Source organism: Gadus macrocephalus, chromosome 12, assembly GCF_031168955.1.
Source record: "Gadus macrocephalus chromosome 12, ASM3116895v1".
In the NCBI taxonomy this organism is placed as follows: Eukaryota; Metazoa; Chordata; class Actinopteri; order Gadiformes; family Gadidae; genus Gadus; species Gadus macrocephalus.
Genome location: NC_082393.1, coordinates 17,098,891 through 17,115,371, shown reverse-complemented (window position 1 = coordinate 17,115,371; position 16,481 = coordinate 17,098,891). Strand labels below are relative to the sequence as shown.

The following is a 16,481-nucleotide window of genomic DNA, read 5'->3' as shown; positions in this document are numbered from 1 at the left end:
CGTCAGCTCATATTGCATATTGGATAGGCATGGATCCTAAAAATAGATTGTGACGGTGTTCCAAAATAAATCTGATATTAGCCGGCGATTTAGAACGAAGTGTGAAGGCTTCCTGTGCAGCCCTGGTGACTGAGCCAGCCTCACAATGAAACACAACAGGACACCCACAAATGATCATCTTTCTAATGTACACATTTGTCATGCTAACAAAAGAATGAATTTGCATTGGCGGGAAATGTGAAGGAGTGTCGAGGGTACTTAGGGGTACTTGGCAGTAGTCTTGCAGAACTGCAATGGAAGGACAATTGTGAAAGAGTGAAGAATGAATCTTGACAAGCTCAACTCACACGCGCACACACACGCACACGCACACGCACACGCACACACACACACACACACACACACACACACACACACACACACACACACACACACACACACACACTCAGTTGTTGCCTTGGTATATCATATTAGGAGCATGCAGACTGGCAGAACGGCTGAAGCCTGTTTCACTGGGCTGTCCATCCCATGGACAATGATGTAGCTTGTCTCTTCCTATGGAGCTCATCCTCCTCTCTTTCTGTTATCACTTTCTTAATACTCAGCGAGTAACCATCCAAAACATGACTTGTTGTAAGTTGGGGGCATTCACTTGTGACAGCAACTTAACCTCCCCAGTAATCAATGAACGAATGCACGGCCATACGATTAGATTAACCATGAAGAGGTGCACTTAGTTTCTGCAATTTCTAAGCTATATGCTTAGCAACAGATATTAAAGGGCTATCTAGTAGTTTGGGTAGAAAATATGCAAATAGAGAGACACTGGCCACAAACACGTCTCGATGTTTCTCTTAGCAAGGCTAAGAGAAGGCCAGAAATCGTATTGCTATCCAGTCTACCGAAACGCAATTTCTGTTCCTTTGCTTACGAGCTGTGTACGACAGGTTACAGCCCGGGATGACCACAGGACAACAACAACAAACAAAATCATTGAAAAATATTCATATATATAAGGTTCCATCGAATGTTTTTGACAGTTTGAGTACAAACGGGAACAAGGTTGACATGAAACAGAGTGCAATTCATGTAAGGGTTTATCCGTGGGTCAAATTATGTTAAACAAGAGTTTTCGCACGTGCGTTACAACGCGCGGGCGAACCTCTAGTTGTAATTAAACCCATAGCAATAATGTGGAAACCCCAGTCAATAATGTAACAAATTTCTGAGTGCATAATGTAATAACATTTTGCCTATAATGTTACAGCGTAACAACGTAACATTATAGGCAGGCATTGTGCATTAATTTGTAAAATTCGTTCACCACAAATGACTCTTAAAAGCAGTGCCACTCAATGTTGACATGCAGAAGCATTATCAACACGCCCACTAAAGGGGTGTGAGAAATACCGACTTTCTACTCCTCATTCACATATAAGGTAATTTACATTTTCTACGGAGAAAATACTACCTCGGAGGTAGTATTATTCGGGAGATTTTCAGGGTACAAATGTCAGGATATGTTGTTCACACATACAGCCCATCAACAGAATATCAGGACTTACACGTGTGTCTGAAAGCAGCTAGTGTGTGAGCATTTGATTATATTATGAAATTATTCAAATTATGGTCACAGGGGAAATTGTTCAATGGAAAGTGTAGAATACTATGCATGCAAATCAATTATTAAATAGCTTTAACTGTTATTCAGGGCTGAAAAGTGCATTGACATTTTAAAATGCAAGGCATATTGGTGAGTTAGCAGCAGTAGCCTACAGTCACACATAGCATACACACCAAACCTAAGAAAGACAACTAAAACAGTCCGCAGGGGGGAGGGGGGATATCAACGCTGAAACAGAAACTAGAGAACTCCCAGCATGACTCGCACACCCGGTCACTGCTGCTACTCGCTGCAAGGGAAAGATTGTTTTATCTTTCCTGAATTCTCAACTGAAACAATAGAGAAAATATCATTCCGGCATGACGGCAAATCTCTGCAAACTGAGTGCAGAAAGGGCGGTTGGGTCTTTCAAGTTCATGTGTTTCTTTCTATATGTGTACCTCTATTAATCTTTTCATGTCTCCAGGAAACGCACACAGACCTGTTGGTAAGCATTTATTACACGTGTATTTTTTTTATAAATAAATAACACTGATTTTGTATGCTGGCCCTTTGATGGGCCTCAACTTCATTGAATCTCTGAAATGTTTTTTTAACTTTCAGAAATAAAATTGGAGGTATGAATACCTCTTTTGAAATTGATCAACAAATTGCGAAATCCTCAAGTTGAATATGGTAGCATTGGTCTTTATTTGACCTGATTCAATAATCAAACAACATTAGCCTATGGTAGACAATAGTCTTTTACACAAATTCTCCATGTCGAGCTTTATTTGTGAGAAATAATTTGAGGCGCTTCAATCGGGTTCATAACATTGCAACTTTATCATTCCCTGATAATAAGGCTAGATTTAATAACAATATGTTAATAACAAGATGTGCACCTGATTAAACTAACAATCAGGTGCACATCCTATTCAAGATAGGGCTTTGACTCCGAACTTCGTGATTCGAATATAATTTGAATATCAAAAAATAAATCAAAATTCAAACGAATATTAGGCAGCCCTTAATATTCGAACCTGTTATGGGCAGGCCAAGAGGGAGAGACGTCGGAGAACCCGACGCAGTCTATTCATAATATTGTAATGACCACGGAAGAGGCAGTGAATGAAGTATTGATTAGACAGCGATTTATTAGAAACCTAATAAACCGTTGGAACATGCAAGACCGGTAACCATAGCAACGCCGGTAAACAAACCTTGCAAAGCCCAATCCAGGGCTGAATCCGAATACTCATACTTATAGTATGCATTTTGTAGTACGCCACAAATATAGCGCGTCCGAATGCTCAGCACGCATTGTGTAGTACAGAAAACGTTTCCGAATGCGTACTACCGCCACAGTAAACAACGGAGTTCACTACGCTATCCCACAATGCAACCGGAGTCTGGTAACGAACGAAGAAGAGATGGCTGACCCGACACTACCAACAGCGGCTTAGAAAGACGTTGTAGAAAGCGGCGAAAAAAAGAGACATTAAAAAGAGTAAAAAAGTAAAGTAATTAATTAAGTAAAAAGAGACATTTTTAATTTAATAGCAACGATGACAAGACGGAAAACAGTTAACTTATCAAGGTAATTTTGCCGGCATCTGAGGGGAGATACGTCATCTCCAAACATCCGGTGGAGTTTCAGCAGTGTTCGGAAGCGTTCAGAGGCGATCTACGCATAGCTGTAGACTATATACTGTCGAATATGATTTTTGGGCAAAAGTCAAAGCCCTAATTCAAGACTGGGTTTCCAATGTTCGACACTCACACAAGAACGCACACACACTAAAAGGCCTGCTCCATTTTTCTGCGGTGCCTGTGTTTCATCATATCCAGTTTGTTTTGGAAAGCGAGCTCTTCTCGCCTGTACCCTGTGGGTGCTGACCGTGTCTAGCACTTCAATCCCACCAAACCCACACACACATACACACATACACACACTGCTCCTGCACACACATCATGCATTGACTTTCAAATCCATAATTCCTACATCACACAACAGTGTTTCTCATATTTGTGGTCCCCATTTGTAACAAAAAAAGAGCAACATAATACCCAAGACAACTATCACCTCAGATAACGTACTGACAAAACAAGTTTTTTTATCAAGGCAACGCTCAAATTCAAATTGGCTTTGACAGAAGCCCCACTCCCTCATCATTCTTTGGCTAATTCATAAATGTATCCTATTGTGCAATCAGCAGTGCATGAGAGGGATAGGCAAGGAAAGTGTTACTACGAAATGGATCACTTTAAAGAATTTATGGAAAAAAGACACAACATTTAAAAGAGACTGAGATCTCTCGCTGAGACACACCACTCCCGACAGCACACCACTCCCCGCCCCCCATCCACCCCGTCCACCCCGTCCACCCCGTCCACCCCATCCACCCCTATCACCCCACCACCCCTGGCCCTTTTGGTGACTTTTCTGTAGACAGGACAAAAAGAGGGAAAGGAAGACAGTGATGTATGAGGCCATCAAAAAACTGGGGCGATCCCCTGCATGGGGAGGGAGTTAGAGAGTGAGAGAGAGAGTGACAGCATCAGAAAGAGAGAGAGAGAGAGAGAGAGAGAGAGAGAGAGAGTGAGAGAGAGAGAGAGAGAGAGAGAGAGAGAGAGAGAGAGAGAGAGAGAGAGAGAGAGAGAGAGAGTGAAAGAGACAACCGTAGAAAGGGTGTAAGGAAGGGAGGGGGAGGGAGGGCTTGGGTGGAGGGAGGGAATCGGGGGAGGGCGTTCGGATAAAGCGGAGATGAATGTGCTCATTGTATGCCCCTGCCAGAGACCGCGGGAGATCGCTTCTTTATTTTCTCTCCGCAAAGTCTATTTCCACGTGCGCGCACACAAGTGTTTCTGTGCTCGTGACCGGCGGCTGACAGTAAGTTGGTGAATATATCGCTGACTGCTGGTCAATGCCCCGGCTAATAAGACAGGAATGCACATGGGAACCGGACAGGAAGGTCGGATGGCCATGCACCCCCCCCCCCCCCAATGTTCCGCTTCACTCCATTTATCTGTGCTGTGACCCTGATAACACACAACAGCCTCTGTCATCCTCTCTCAAAATGACCTCCTTTTTTGCTCAACCGCCTCGATTCCTGCCCCCAGATAAAGGAGAGGAAAAACGTCCCCTTGCTCAGAATACCCCCTTTCATTTCCATCCCCTCATTAATGATTTACCAGGCCCTTATCTGCTCCAATTAAATAATTAACCATGGCCTCATATATGCCCTTATTTTCTACCATGTTCACACACACAGGTCTCTCACACACCCCCGAACACACATGTCTCACACACACACACACATGTCACACACACATGTCACACACACACACACACACACACACACACACACACACACACACACACACACACACACACACACACACACACACACACACACACACACACACACACACACACACACACACATCTCTCACCCAACCATGGCCTGGTGTACACACACATTTTCTACCATGTACACACCCCTTCACACAAATGTCTCACACACACCCACACACACTACATTATCCCACACCCTGAGTCCATTCTCCTTGTCGTAGCTGAAATGGCACGGTCAACAAAGTGACGCTGGTGTATGTGGTTCAGCAACATGGTCATCACACATGCAGGCATGTGTGTGTTAAAACACTAGGAAGGACACTCAGAGAGTTCTGTCCTCTCTGGGGCTCTGTCGGTTCTTGTCAGTGCTGCCTCGTTACAGTTCACAGAACACGAACACACACACATACAAGGCACCCATGCATGCATGAGCACACACACACACACACACACACACACACACACACACACACACACACACACACACACACACACACACACACACACACACATAACACGAGACACAGGCTGCTTGTTATTCATTCTCTCTCTCTCTGTCTTTGTGCAAAGTCAATGTAGGAACGGCAAGTCTATGAGCCACAGGAGTCCATGCTATGTTTTTCCCATTGCAAAGAAACACAATCACTCTCTGTGGCGCTGTACGCCGGTTTAGCTGGTGCAGGAAAGAAAATAACATTATTGCACTCACATACAAACTCACAGCACGAGTCCCTGTCGTTAACAGACACGGGTCCTTGCAGCGTATGGATAAAGGTCTAGACGAGGATGTACCATGAGGGGCCACTCACACTAGGGCCGCGGCCCCGTGCCCGAGCTCATTTGCATACTAAAGTCTAGAATGTTTGGCTAGTGTGACCACGCCATCCGTATTCCAGCACGGAACAGCCCCTTGGCCACGGCACACTTGGGAGAGGTGTGCCGTGGCCAAAGTACAGATGCTAATGAGATGACACGCGCACACGTGCGGATACGCAACGTGAACTGGATGACGTAGTCCTTGCGCGTCCCTTCTTTCTTTATAGGTCCATGCCCTTCTTCCCCGCAACAATCATTTTAAACAATGGCGGCAAGCGGTTCACGAATGGGTTTACGTTGGTGCGATAGTAAAGTCGAGTGTTTACTTGAAATTTGGGCCGGGAACAGCATTCACGTTGTTGTTCTCCACTCCATTGGGGAGGACGCTTGGTGATGACGTATTTATCGTATTACGACGTGATGACGTATGTATGAAGGAGCAATCGTGCCCAGGCCACGGCCTTTGGGAGCAGTGTGACCACGGGCCAGCGGGGGGAGTGGGGAGGGGGGGAATCGTGCTGAATCTTCCTGCAGCACGGAACAGGCAAACTTGCCTAGTGTGAGTGCGCCCTTAGACTGTCATTGAATATGTAGGATTTCAATATTTTACTTTAAGGCTGAAGGAAATATACCGTAAACTTTATTTTTTATCATATAGTCTATTCATCTATCGATGTTCATGACATTACTGTGATCATGGCTAAATGCTGCATACTGCAAAAAAATATATAATTGTTTGCCGTTATTAGTACAAATCTCTTATTAATGTATGCAACATAAAGATGCTTTGGTGTTCCAGAGAGCATGAACATGTGATCAATCCAAACCCACCCAACTGTACTGACAAAAATACTTTTTGCTATTGGCATGCTGACTGTTCTGTTCCACACCTGAATCCCAAACAATATCTAATGCTGTTATGATAAGATAAAAATCACCCAACAAATAAATAAAGATATTTTTCTTATTCACCTGTTGCATTCCATTTCCAGGCAAAATAGGAGCCAACAACACCAGATAATCTGCTTTGAGATAGTTGATAAATTCCTGACTTAATACACAAACAGTATTTTTATCATTTGTGTGTGTGTGTGTGTGTGTGTGTGTGTGTGTGTGTGTGTGTGTGTGTGTGTGTGTGTGTGTGTGTGTGTGTGTGTGTGTGTGTGTGTGTGTGTGTGTGTGTGTGTGTGTGTGTGCGTGTGTGTGTGTAGTTATAGCATCCAGTGCCACTGAGGGCAGAAATACATTCAGATTCTGTGATAAAAAACATTATGTTACCATACCGTTACAGTTGGAAGTGAAATGTTCTGAACTGGTATCACTCGAGGAAAGACAGGCCCTGTCAGGATGTTGTCTTCCTGCTAGACTGTGATAATCCTGGCGTTGCTCCAAGATTTAAGGCAGAAAAGTGCTGAACCAAAGTAACTTGACTCGTCCTGCTGAGTTTGCTCAGGCTGGATGATATATTGTACTGTAAACTAGCATGCCAGTAGTAGATGTTCACAAAACTATAGTCGATATTTGTTTGGCAAAATATTATTTTTGCCAAAAAAAACATTTTACAAATGATCAGCCAAAATAGATGGAATTGCAACTACTATTGCAGTAAGACATCATAGTTACACAAAAAATATGAAATCGCCCTAGTTCTGTTACTTCTGAAATTCGAGTATGAATTAATAATAATAAGAATAATATGAATCATAACAAATGAAAAGAAAAAACTAATATTATGTATTGATAATTTAGCACCTTAATACAAAACCTTTTCAAACAGGTTGTCACAAAGTGCTTAACAGGCAAAAACACAAGTCGGTGCAACTAGAGGAAAATAACTAACAAAAAAGCATGATGGAAAAGAAACAGTAATTCTGTAAATCTGTAAACGCTGACAGAAGATGAGACCAGACACTACAATTACTCAATAAAGGTAATTTTCAACAGATGAGTTTTTAAAAGCTCCTGAAAATTGTTCAACAAAAATTGCAGGCATAATAGACAAAGTGAAATGGTACCAGAGGCCAGTGCTGCTAGCGGTCACCTCTGGATCGCGGGCAGTGGTTCCGCGCATTCTGCTGTGGTTTGATTCATTGTGCAATTTGATTAACAAACTAATAGTTTTCTTCACTGGTGGCAACCAGACTGAAGAAAACGGGGGATTCGTAAGCTTTGCCTGGACTTAATTGAAAGCTGAAAAGCTGTGTTTTCGACCAGCGGAAGGCAAACTAAAACTGATTGGGACAGACATGAAACAGAATTGCATTCAACTAAAAAATAAAATTAATAAAAAAATGAAGGTGCTAATGAATCCCTAATCTGAGATGTTACAAGATATTACTATCCTTCGCAATGTATCTATGTGGAAGAAGCAAGATTGAACCAGTTTATTTACATATTTTTCACGTTTCATTCTTGGTCAAGGATGACGCTTGTGCTTTTTTTATCAACAGCTATGAGGTCAGTGGATGAATATTGTTTATGATGTTTTCCAGACCAAATACGGGCACCACAGATTTGTTCTTTGTTCCGCAGGAGGAAATAATAGGCTGTCCAGTTCTGAAGGTCACATAAACTGTTTTGTTGCCTGGACAAGCTACTGAGGTTATAAGTGATGCATGCAGCTGCATGTCATCTGCCGAACAATGGTAGGAGATGCCCCTATAGTAGATAATGATCTGGCCTATAGACAACAAACACAGGATGGGACAGAGGACGGTCCACTGAACCACTAACCCACCATCATGCAGCACATTGGAGTTGTCAGAATACAGATGAGGAAGTAACTGAGCTAGTTGTAACATTAGGTGCATCTTTACATCCTCGCTTCAAAACAGCCTTTTCTCTTAGGGCATTGCAAGAGTCTCACTTTCAGACAAAAAAGCTGTCTGAAGTTTGGAGATCATTTATGAAGAGGTGTAGAACTACGTCCAAATTATTATCTGATCCAACACAGATTACATCTAGGTTCATGAATCCTCTTTTTGGCTGATAACTTTTCAAGGATAAGTAACTGCTTTTCTTTTTGAGAATGACTTTGATGAGTTCAATGTTTAACATTCAGGCGGTGCCCCTAAGTATTTTTTCTCATCTCCTAAAGAGTTCCTTTCCTGTCTAAGCTGTATCCACCGCAGAGTCTGCGGACGTGCAGTCTGCTAGGAGCTAGATCATTTGCTACAATGCATTTGATTGACCCGTTGATGCGCTGTATGACGCTGTAATGTGACTTTTATGATCACAGCCGTCTGTTTGTGCAGCTCATGTGGAAGAGTGAGAACAATATGTTGTTCCTGTAATGGCCTTGAGGTCGTTCACAATCATTCTAATTCAATTCAAAGAGATGTGCGTACATTCTCGTAATACAAAGCCAATCGTTTCTTTCTTTGTTCAGTTAGGAACTTAGTGGCTAGTTCATCTTCATATTATGCATTTTCAAAGGTCCTGGTTGACAGTTTTATTTCATTAAAATGTCATTAAGGATTGAATATTAATGGGTTTTGGCCATATACTAGTGTGAGGCAATTCCCACCATCAATGGGACAAATATGGATTGTTTCTTCTGCTTGCTGCACAAATCTCCAACAATGGTTACGCTCTGTTGATGGCAAATCTTTGACTCTCTCAATCCGGTTGAGTGAAAAGCAATGGGGGAAAACACGGACGCTGATCCACACTTTTATATTTCGGTCTATGGTCTAGACCTGACCCTTGCATGCAAACTGTGTGGCCACTGGCCAGATATGTGAGCAGATCTCTTGTGCTTATCATTTTAAATTCTTCCTTGTAAAATGCTGTTCATTGCAGTTTCACTCCAAATAATGATTCCAATCTGAACATGTAGTCAATTTAAATTAAAGTTTGGTATAAAGATAAAAGTACACCTGCATAAAGGTATGTATGTGGGTGTGGTCATACTTTAACATGATATCCATCCTACTTTAGCCTTCCATAAGAACATAATACGTATAAGTACTGTTTCTTTATTTTCTTTCTCTGGATCTTTCTTTCTCTGCATCTCTCTTAATCCCTCCTCACCTCCCACACACATTTCCTCAAACAACCACAAATGTAATCAAATCAAAGACGCCATTATAAGCGCCAGTTCCACTCAAAGAGCAATCAAATATCACGGCGAGGACTTCTTTCCAGACACACAGCCCCCACCAACAGCTAGGGGATTACCACTTTAGCACTGCTGCCCATGTCACACTTATTCCGAGGAGTTTGGATGGAATTGTGTGTGTCAGTGTGTGTCTCTCTCGATATGTGTGCGTGAATCTTTGTGTGAGTGTCTGTTTGTGTGTGTTTGTGTGTCCCTGTGAATGTGTGTCTGTGTGTGTGTGTGTGTGTGTGTGTGTGTGTGTGTGTGTGTCTCCGTGTTTGTGTCTGTATACGTGCGTGCACATGCATGCGTTTGTGTGTGAGTGTGCGTGACAGCAATACGACACAAAATAAAAAATATGGAGGTGTGCTAACGGGTGAATTAGATGACTCACCGTTGAGGAGATGCTGTCCCTTCTGTAGGTCTGCATCCACCATGATACTATATTCCTGGTCCGGGAAGCCCCTGGTGCATGAAATCGAGACCTGTTCCGCCCCTACAGACCCCTGCGCCGCTCCGCCATACACACAAACAGCCTGGACAGAAGGGGAGAGGGCAAGGATGAGATGTATTGCATCGTGGTAACACTGGAACACCTACTGAATATACAGTACAGACTAGCTTTTGGGTCCCATAAATACAAGCAGATCCTCTCAAATTATAACAATATCAACCCTAGTTTTTTTAATTGCTGGTTGCCATGTTGTTTGGAAAATCGATGATAATGTATAAATTTGTGTTGAGGGGAAATATATGGTGAAGCAGGAAGAACAACGATCTGGTTTCATACATTATCTGCACAGCTCTTATTGGTAAAATTATTCTATGGATCATTTTGGTGTAATTTTCAAGTTCCTCTTTGAGCTCCATTATTCATGTTGGGGATCTTTTATCACTCAGACGTTGTTCATAAGCAAGGCTCCTCTGGAGTCTCTGCTTTGTAGTTGCACATTGCAAAAGCAAACCCAGAAAACATTTTTGCATGACCAACAGATATTTCAGGTGTTTCATCTTTAACATTAATATCGTACATTTTTGTCTGATCGATTTGGTTCACTGCTATTACTCATGTTATTTGCATGTAAGGGTGTGTGTGCGTGTGTGTGTGTGTGTGTGGGGGGGGGGGGGTGTAAAGGATGATGTATTTGGGGGTGATCTGTCTGTGATGAAGTATATCAGACATTCAGTGTTAATCTTGCTGATCTTGATTTATTAAATGTTTTGATCTAACTCAAGGACAAGATTGGATGTCTGTTTTAAATCTTGTCGAATGGAGGCGACATTTCATCGGGGTACACAAATAAGGAAGGAAAAAATATATCAAAAACACGCTCAATAGCAATTCAATCCAAGTCTTTCACACCAACTGAAATCAACCATCGGTATATAGTCTTAACTGGGTCAATTAATGTTTCTATTTACCGTCTAGACATCCTACGATCAGGGAAGGACCCCTTCCCCCCTTCAAAAATAAATAAAAAGTAAGCACCAGGCACAGATTTAGGACAACATTACACAGTGAGGGAAATGCAAATAGATCAATTGGACGCTGTCAGAACTGGCAATTGCCAACAAGAGTAGGTACAATTTGCCTTGTTGCTGTAGAAGTTAGTGCCATGTGGCCCAACGATGCCAGGAATATATATATGATGATCAGCTCCCTCGCAGTATTGCATCAATAAAAGTGATTTGTTATTCTTATTGGAGATGTTACTTTTTTGAATACTGGTGTTGTTGCTGCTGCTGATGTTGTTGTTGTGGGCAAATGAAAGCAAACTGGCAGCCTGATTCATTCTTGTTTACTCTTTACCCGTTTGTGGGGCACGACTGTATAGGATTTATAACGTGTAAGTGCTAGCTTACGCAGTCATGTGATTTATCCTTTTACAGAGGCCTAACCTATGTTCCTTGCAGAGCCAACATGTTATGAGCCTTTGTCCTTGCAAGCAGCCCTAAGCTATTCACCCATTTTTCAAACTGTTTACTTGGAAAACTAAAGAAAAGTCGTCACTGTAGGCTACGGTTGTCATGGGGACTGTATTTGTCGTGAGATGCTGTCTGTCTGTCTGTCTGTCTGTCTGTCTGTCTGTCTGTCTGTCTGTCTGTCTGTCTGTCTGTCTGTCTGTCTGTCTGTCTGTCTGTCTGTCTGTGTTTTTGTGTTGACGTAAAAAGGTGGTGGGGGGGGGGGGGGGGGGTTATTCTGAAGTTAAAGCACTCTGGCATACTAGAGGAAAGAGGACATGAAAACCAATGGCTGATGTTGACCCCGGGTATGAAGCGGACGCCCAGTCACACAGGATGCAATTGATCATCACTCCCAATGAGCACTCGGCGTCGCCTACAGGCCTCATGTTACCCACCCCGAGCAGAGTGGTTCTTGATAACACGGGTTCCCGCAGGTGGATATGCAAAGGATTAGACCAGCATATATTTAAACAGACCTCATAGATGCTTTGAGCTGTAATATTTTAATCATTCTTCGACACCCTCTCTTTGTTGGCTACAAATTGTTTAAAGCCATAGGCGAAAACAAGGATCTATCCTTGGGCACCGATGTCGGTCCTTGTTTCTATTGGATATAAGGCTGCCCTAGATAGGGCAACATTTAACAGTGTATGCTGGTATATGATCATCGTTGTGTAAAGCCATTGCAAGTCCCCGATACATTCTAAATATTGGTTTATATTCTCGACCACAGACCTTAATCTTAGAGAAATGTGGAGGCATAAAGCGTCTTGGTGAATATAGAATCGCGACACTAGACGTAAAGCGAATTATCTTCATCTGTAGTGATTTGAAATGTTCCACCATCAGCAATTAACCATGCGTTTATGTCCGACCTAACCGGGCAGCAGCACCGCATACACGGCATCATTCTTCGGAGCCTCATCAGGATGCAATAAACGGCGAATTTGCGACTTGTCAGATCACAAAATATATAAATTATTACCTGTAACGTTAACGATGCCACGATGAGGATCCCAGCGGCTCTGATGAAGTGCATTGTTAATACGGACTCCTTGAATTCCAAAATATACATGTGTTAAAGACGCTGAATCCAGAGCTTTTTAGAGCCCGTTAGATCACGGCCAGCATGGAGTAACCTTCCTCTCTCGGACTATTCTCCTCCTCGTCTAATCGGCTCAGCGTTGTTCCACCCTCCTCCTGCCTGCCTGGTACTGAGGCAACGGGCTAGTCGTACTGGAGGAGCAGCCACCCACAACAAGACTCACGGTGGGCCCTCTAGTGGGCCACAATCGCAACCACCCTACTCTAGCACTGAGCGTGCGCGCGCGTGTGTGTGTGTGTGTGTGTGTGTGTGTGTGTGTGTGTGTGTGTGTGTGTGTGTGTGTGTGTGTGTGTGTGTGTGTGTGTGTGTGTGTGTGTGAGAGAGAGTGTGTGAGAGAGAGAGAGATATATGCATTACACTGATAAGCATATTTAATTGAATTCCAGACAGTTGTTCAGTTGTTGCCAGATTGTTTTGCTGCATATTCGCATGATAAGGAATACCCAAACAGCATGAGAATATTATCAGAAAAGCTGTTTCCCATGAATGCAAACAATTTTATTCTTTATGTCCAAATGGATAGTTGATTTGGTATCTGCTCACACAGTATGCACAATTGCAGAACAATGTTGCTTTGGTTTTGCAGGCCTACCCATCTCAGAATGGACGTCTGGCTCTAGATTCATAAGCAACCTTTCTGAAATAAAGGAATGGAAACAACCAATATTAATAAAGCACATAACAGGATAATCACATGAGATATGATGTTTCATGTCTGATCTCATTCATTGGTCTTATGCACACTTTAAAAAAATATCTTAATACATATAGGCTATTAATATCATTAAGAAAAGATAATACACGAAACAATACTGCAGGACTCCATGACCTCCCAAAACCATCTAATTCTACCACCATTCACACACATCCTGAAACCATGGAGGACCACTGAATAGCTGTCTTCACACCACTGCTCAAAGAAACTAGAATAAGTAGTAGTGTAGTTATTACCAAGGACAATGTCATACATATCAGGTGGTTCTGGCTGCTATAGTACGTTGGTTGCATTCCAGATATTTGGGACAAGCACCCCCCTACACACACGTCACACACACACACAGGGGCGGACTGGGGGAAAAAAGTGGCCCGGGAGTTTCTGTCAGACCGGCCCACTCAATACACGGCGCGCGGCCCACTAAGTACACGCCGCGTTGCCCACTCAATGGATCGCGCGTATCGAACAGTCAGTGGCCTTCTGGGAAAAATACCCATACACTTAACATTATTTTGGATGATTACAAAGAAATTACATCATATATGTATGTTTGTTTTTTAATAACATTTGGATCCACCAATTTGCCTGGATGGACACATGGAATAAAATGATTATTGGCTATTGTAACACTCCAAGGTAGGTATAGTTTGCTAGATGAATATGCTTAACTCTTGGCTAGTATCAGATGGTTATACAAGTATAACTACAAAGCCTTAAGGAATGAATGTCAGCAGAGAAAGACCACACAATAAAGAAACTGGAATCAGAGGGTAGAATTAGCATGAACAATATATTAGAAATGAACAGAACAGAACATACGATGGGGTGTGAACATCAGTGGTATCAGTAGTGTTGCATGCTGGGTGTGTGATTGTTTGTGTGTGTAGGGGTGCTGAAGGTGCATAACAAAACAGTAAGTTACATAACGACGTTCCCGAAATTCAGCCGTGGTGCAGAGTTACAGCCACTCCGAGCCAGTCACACATTGAGCTTCCCCCAAATGCGCTGTTTTGGTGGCTGTAGCTATAATGCAAATGAGGAGGAGCGAGGCGGGTCAAGGAGGAGGGTGGGGGTGTGGCCCTGAGCAGCTTGCAGCCACGGTACCATTCGCTCTGTTTACAGTGGATGTATCGCAATGGCGAGGCTCACACAGCCTTTAGCCGTGTTCTGTAAATATTCTAGAACACACGGGAGTCCTGGAGCTCTATATCAAAATATTATCATATAGCCTACATAGATATCTATATCATATAATATTATAACGGCCAAAAGATGTGTGAGCCGATATTATGAATCTCAAACGACCGCGTTGGGTTCTCCGACGTTCCTGGTTCTTCAACGTCCTCATCAATGTGAAGTAGACTGAACCACGACAAGGAGGAGAAAGGGATCGTTGCCGGGCAGCGCTTAGGCACCTCCGCCTCCGGCGGTGGTCCCTCAGCGGGTCTCAAGCTGGAGACATTCGCCGCAAACAATCCCTTTCTCCTCATGGGTTGAGCGCATGCGTAGAACTGGGTGCCGCGTTGCGTGTATGTATGCTGAGAACACTTCGGCTGTGTAAGAACCAATTTAGAGGTGTTTATTAATAAGGTGGAGATCTTTTCTTACTTTGGACTTCCGAAGTCTGTAAAACACATATTAGAAGACACTTAAAAAAAAATCGAAAAATAGTCACCATGAGTGTGAAGACCGATTGCGAGTAGCAGTATAAAACTCAGTCAGTGCGATTGTGATTAGATAGGTATAGCTCTTGGAGAAAATTACGCTTGTGCCGCTGCGATAACCATTGTAGGGCTAATGCGCTAATGCGCTAATGCGATGATGGGCGTGGGCCGGTACATAATAGTATTTTGGGCCATCGGGAATACCGGGGATGTCCCCGGTATTCCCGATGGCCAGTCCGCCCCTGCACACACACACACACACACACACACACACACACACACACATTCTGATAGGCAGCAGAGTAGGGGCAGGGAGATAAAGGAAAGCTGTGGGAGAGACATTTAAACCAACTGTATCTGAAATTACCCTGAGACACGTAGTGAGTAGTCAGAGTGCAGAAAATAGAACAAAAATATATATATCCCGACCGAAAGGTCAAATCCATTGCTTTGTGTACCACACAACAATATCCAAACTAAATAGCTCAGCAACACAGGGACCAACCACATGGCAAAACAGGGAGCAGGTGTAAAACAGGAATGGCAGGTGTATAACATCCAAGCATCTTACCACGAACGCAAGATACATTCTGTCCTGCTCACACTGCCTTGAGGCAGCTTTACTTTACTAGCGAAACCACAGCTAGGAGGCGGATTGGGTGGGGGTGTAAAGAGGTTGGGGCGCAGAGAGAATCGTAGTATGAAAAATACATGCGTTGAGACGAGATATAAAAAAGAGATGCCTTGAGGGGGAGCCTCAGAAGGAGAAGGAAGAGTAGAAAAAGACATTAGGCACACGAGAGAGAGAGAGAGAGAGAGAGAGATGTGGTGGTCATAAGACGGTGAGGCAAAGAAAAAAATAATACAGAATGAGAGGAGAAATAAGGGCGCATGGCTTCACGTCAAAAAAAAAATACATGCCTCATTTTTAAATCAGTAGTGTGGATAATTTAGCATCACAAAGCAATATGGCGATGAATGATAAACTAAGCTGTTAGATTATGTTTTATAAGTGACGACAGACAGAGAGTCATACAGATAGGATACAAATAGGAAATATAAGATTCTTGGCTGATGCATTTTTGATGTTACACTGTTTCATTGAGGAGCACTGTGGCACTTTATGTGATACTGTGGCCTGACCCCACTGTGTGAT

At 43.0% G+C, this 16,481-nt stretch overlaps 1 protein-coding gene across 1 annotated transcript in view; it reads right to left on the bottom strand.

Annotated features, from left to right (window-relative positions):
- Positions 1–13,082, bottom strand: part of LOC132468475 (cadherin-2-like) — an 87,945-nt gene extending 74,863 nt beyond the window's left edge. The window contains exons 1-2 of the mRNA XM_060066197.1: positions 12,827–13,082; positions 10,271–10,412 (exon numbers count right to left, since the gene is read on the bottom strand). Coding sequence (XP_059922180.1) covers positions 10,271–10,412; positions 12,827–12,916 — 232 coding nt within the window. The 5' untranslated portion in view covers positions 12,917–13,082. The remainder of the gene's footprint in view (positions 1–10,270; positions 10,413–12,826) is intronic.
- Between the last annotated feature and the right edge of the window lie 3,399 nt (positions 13,083–16,481).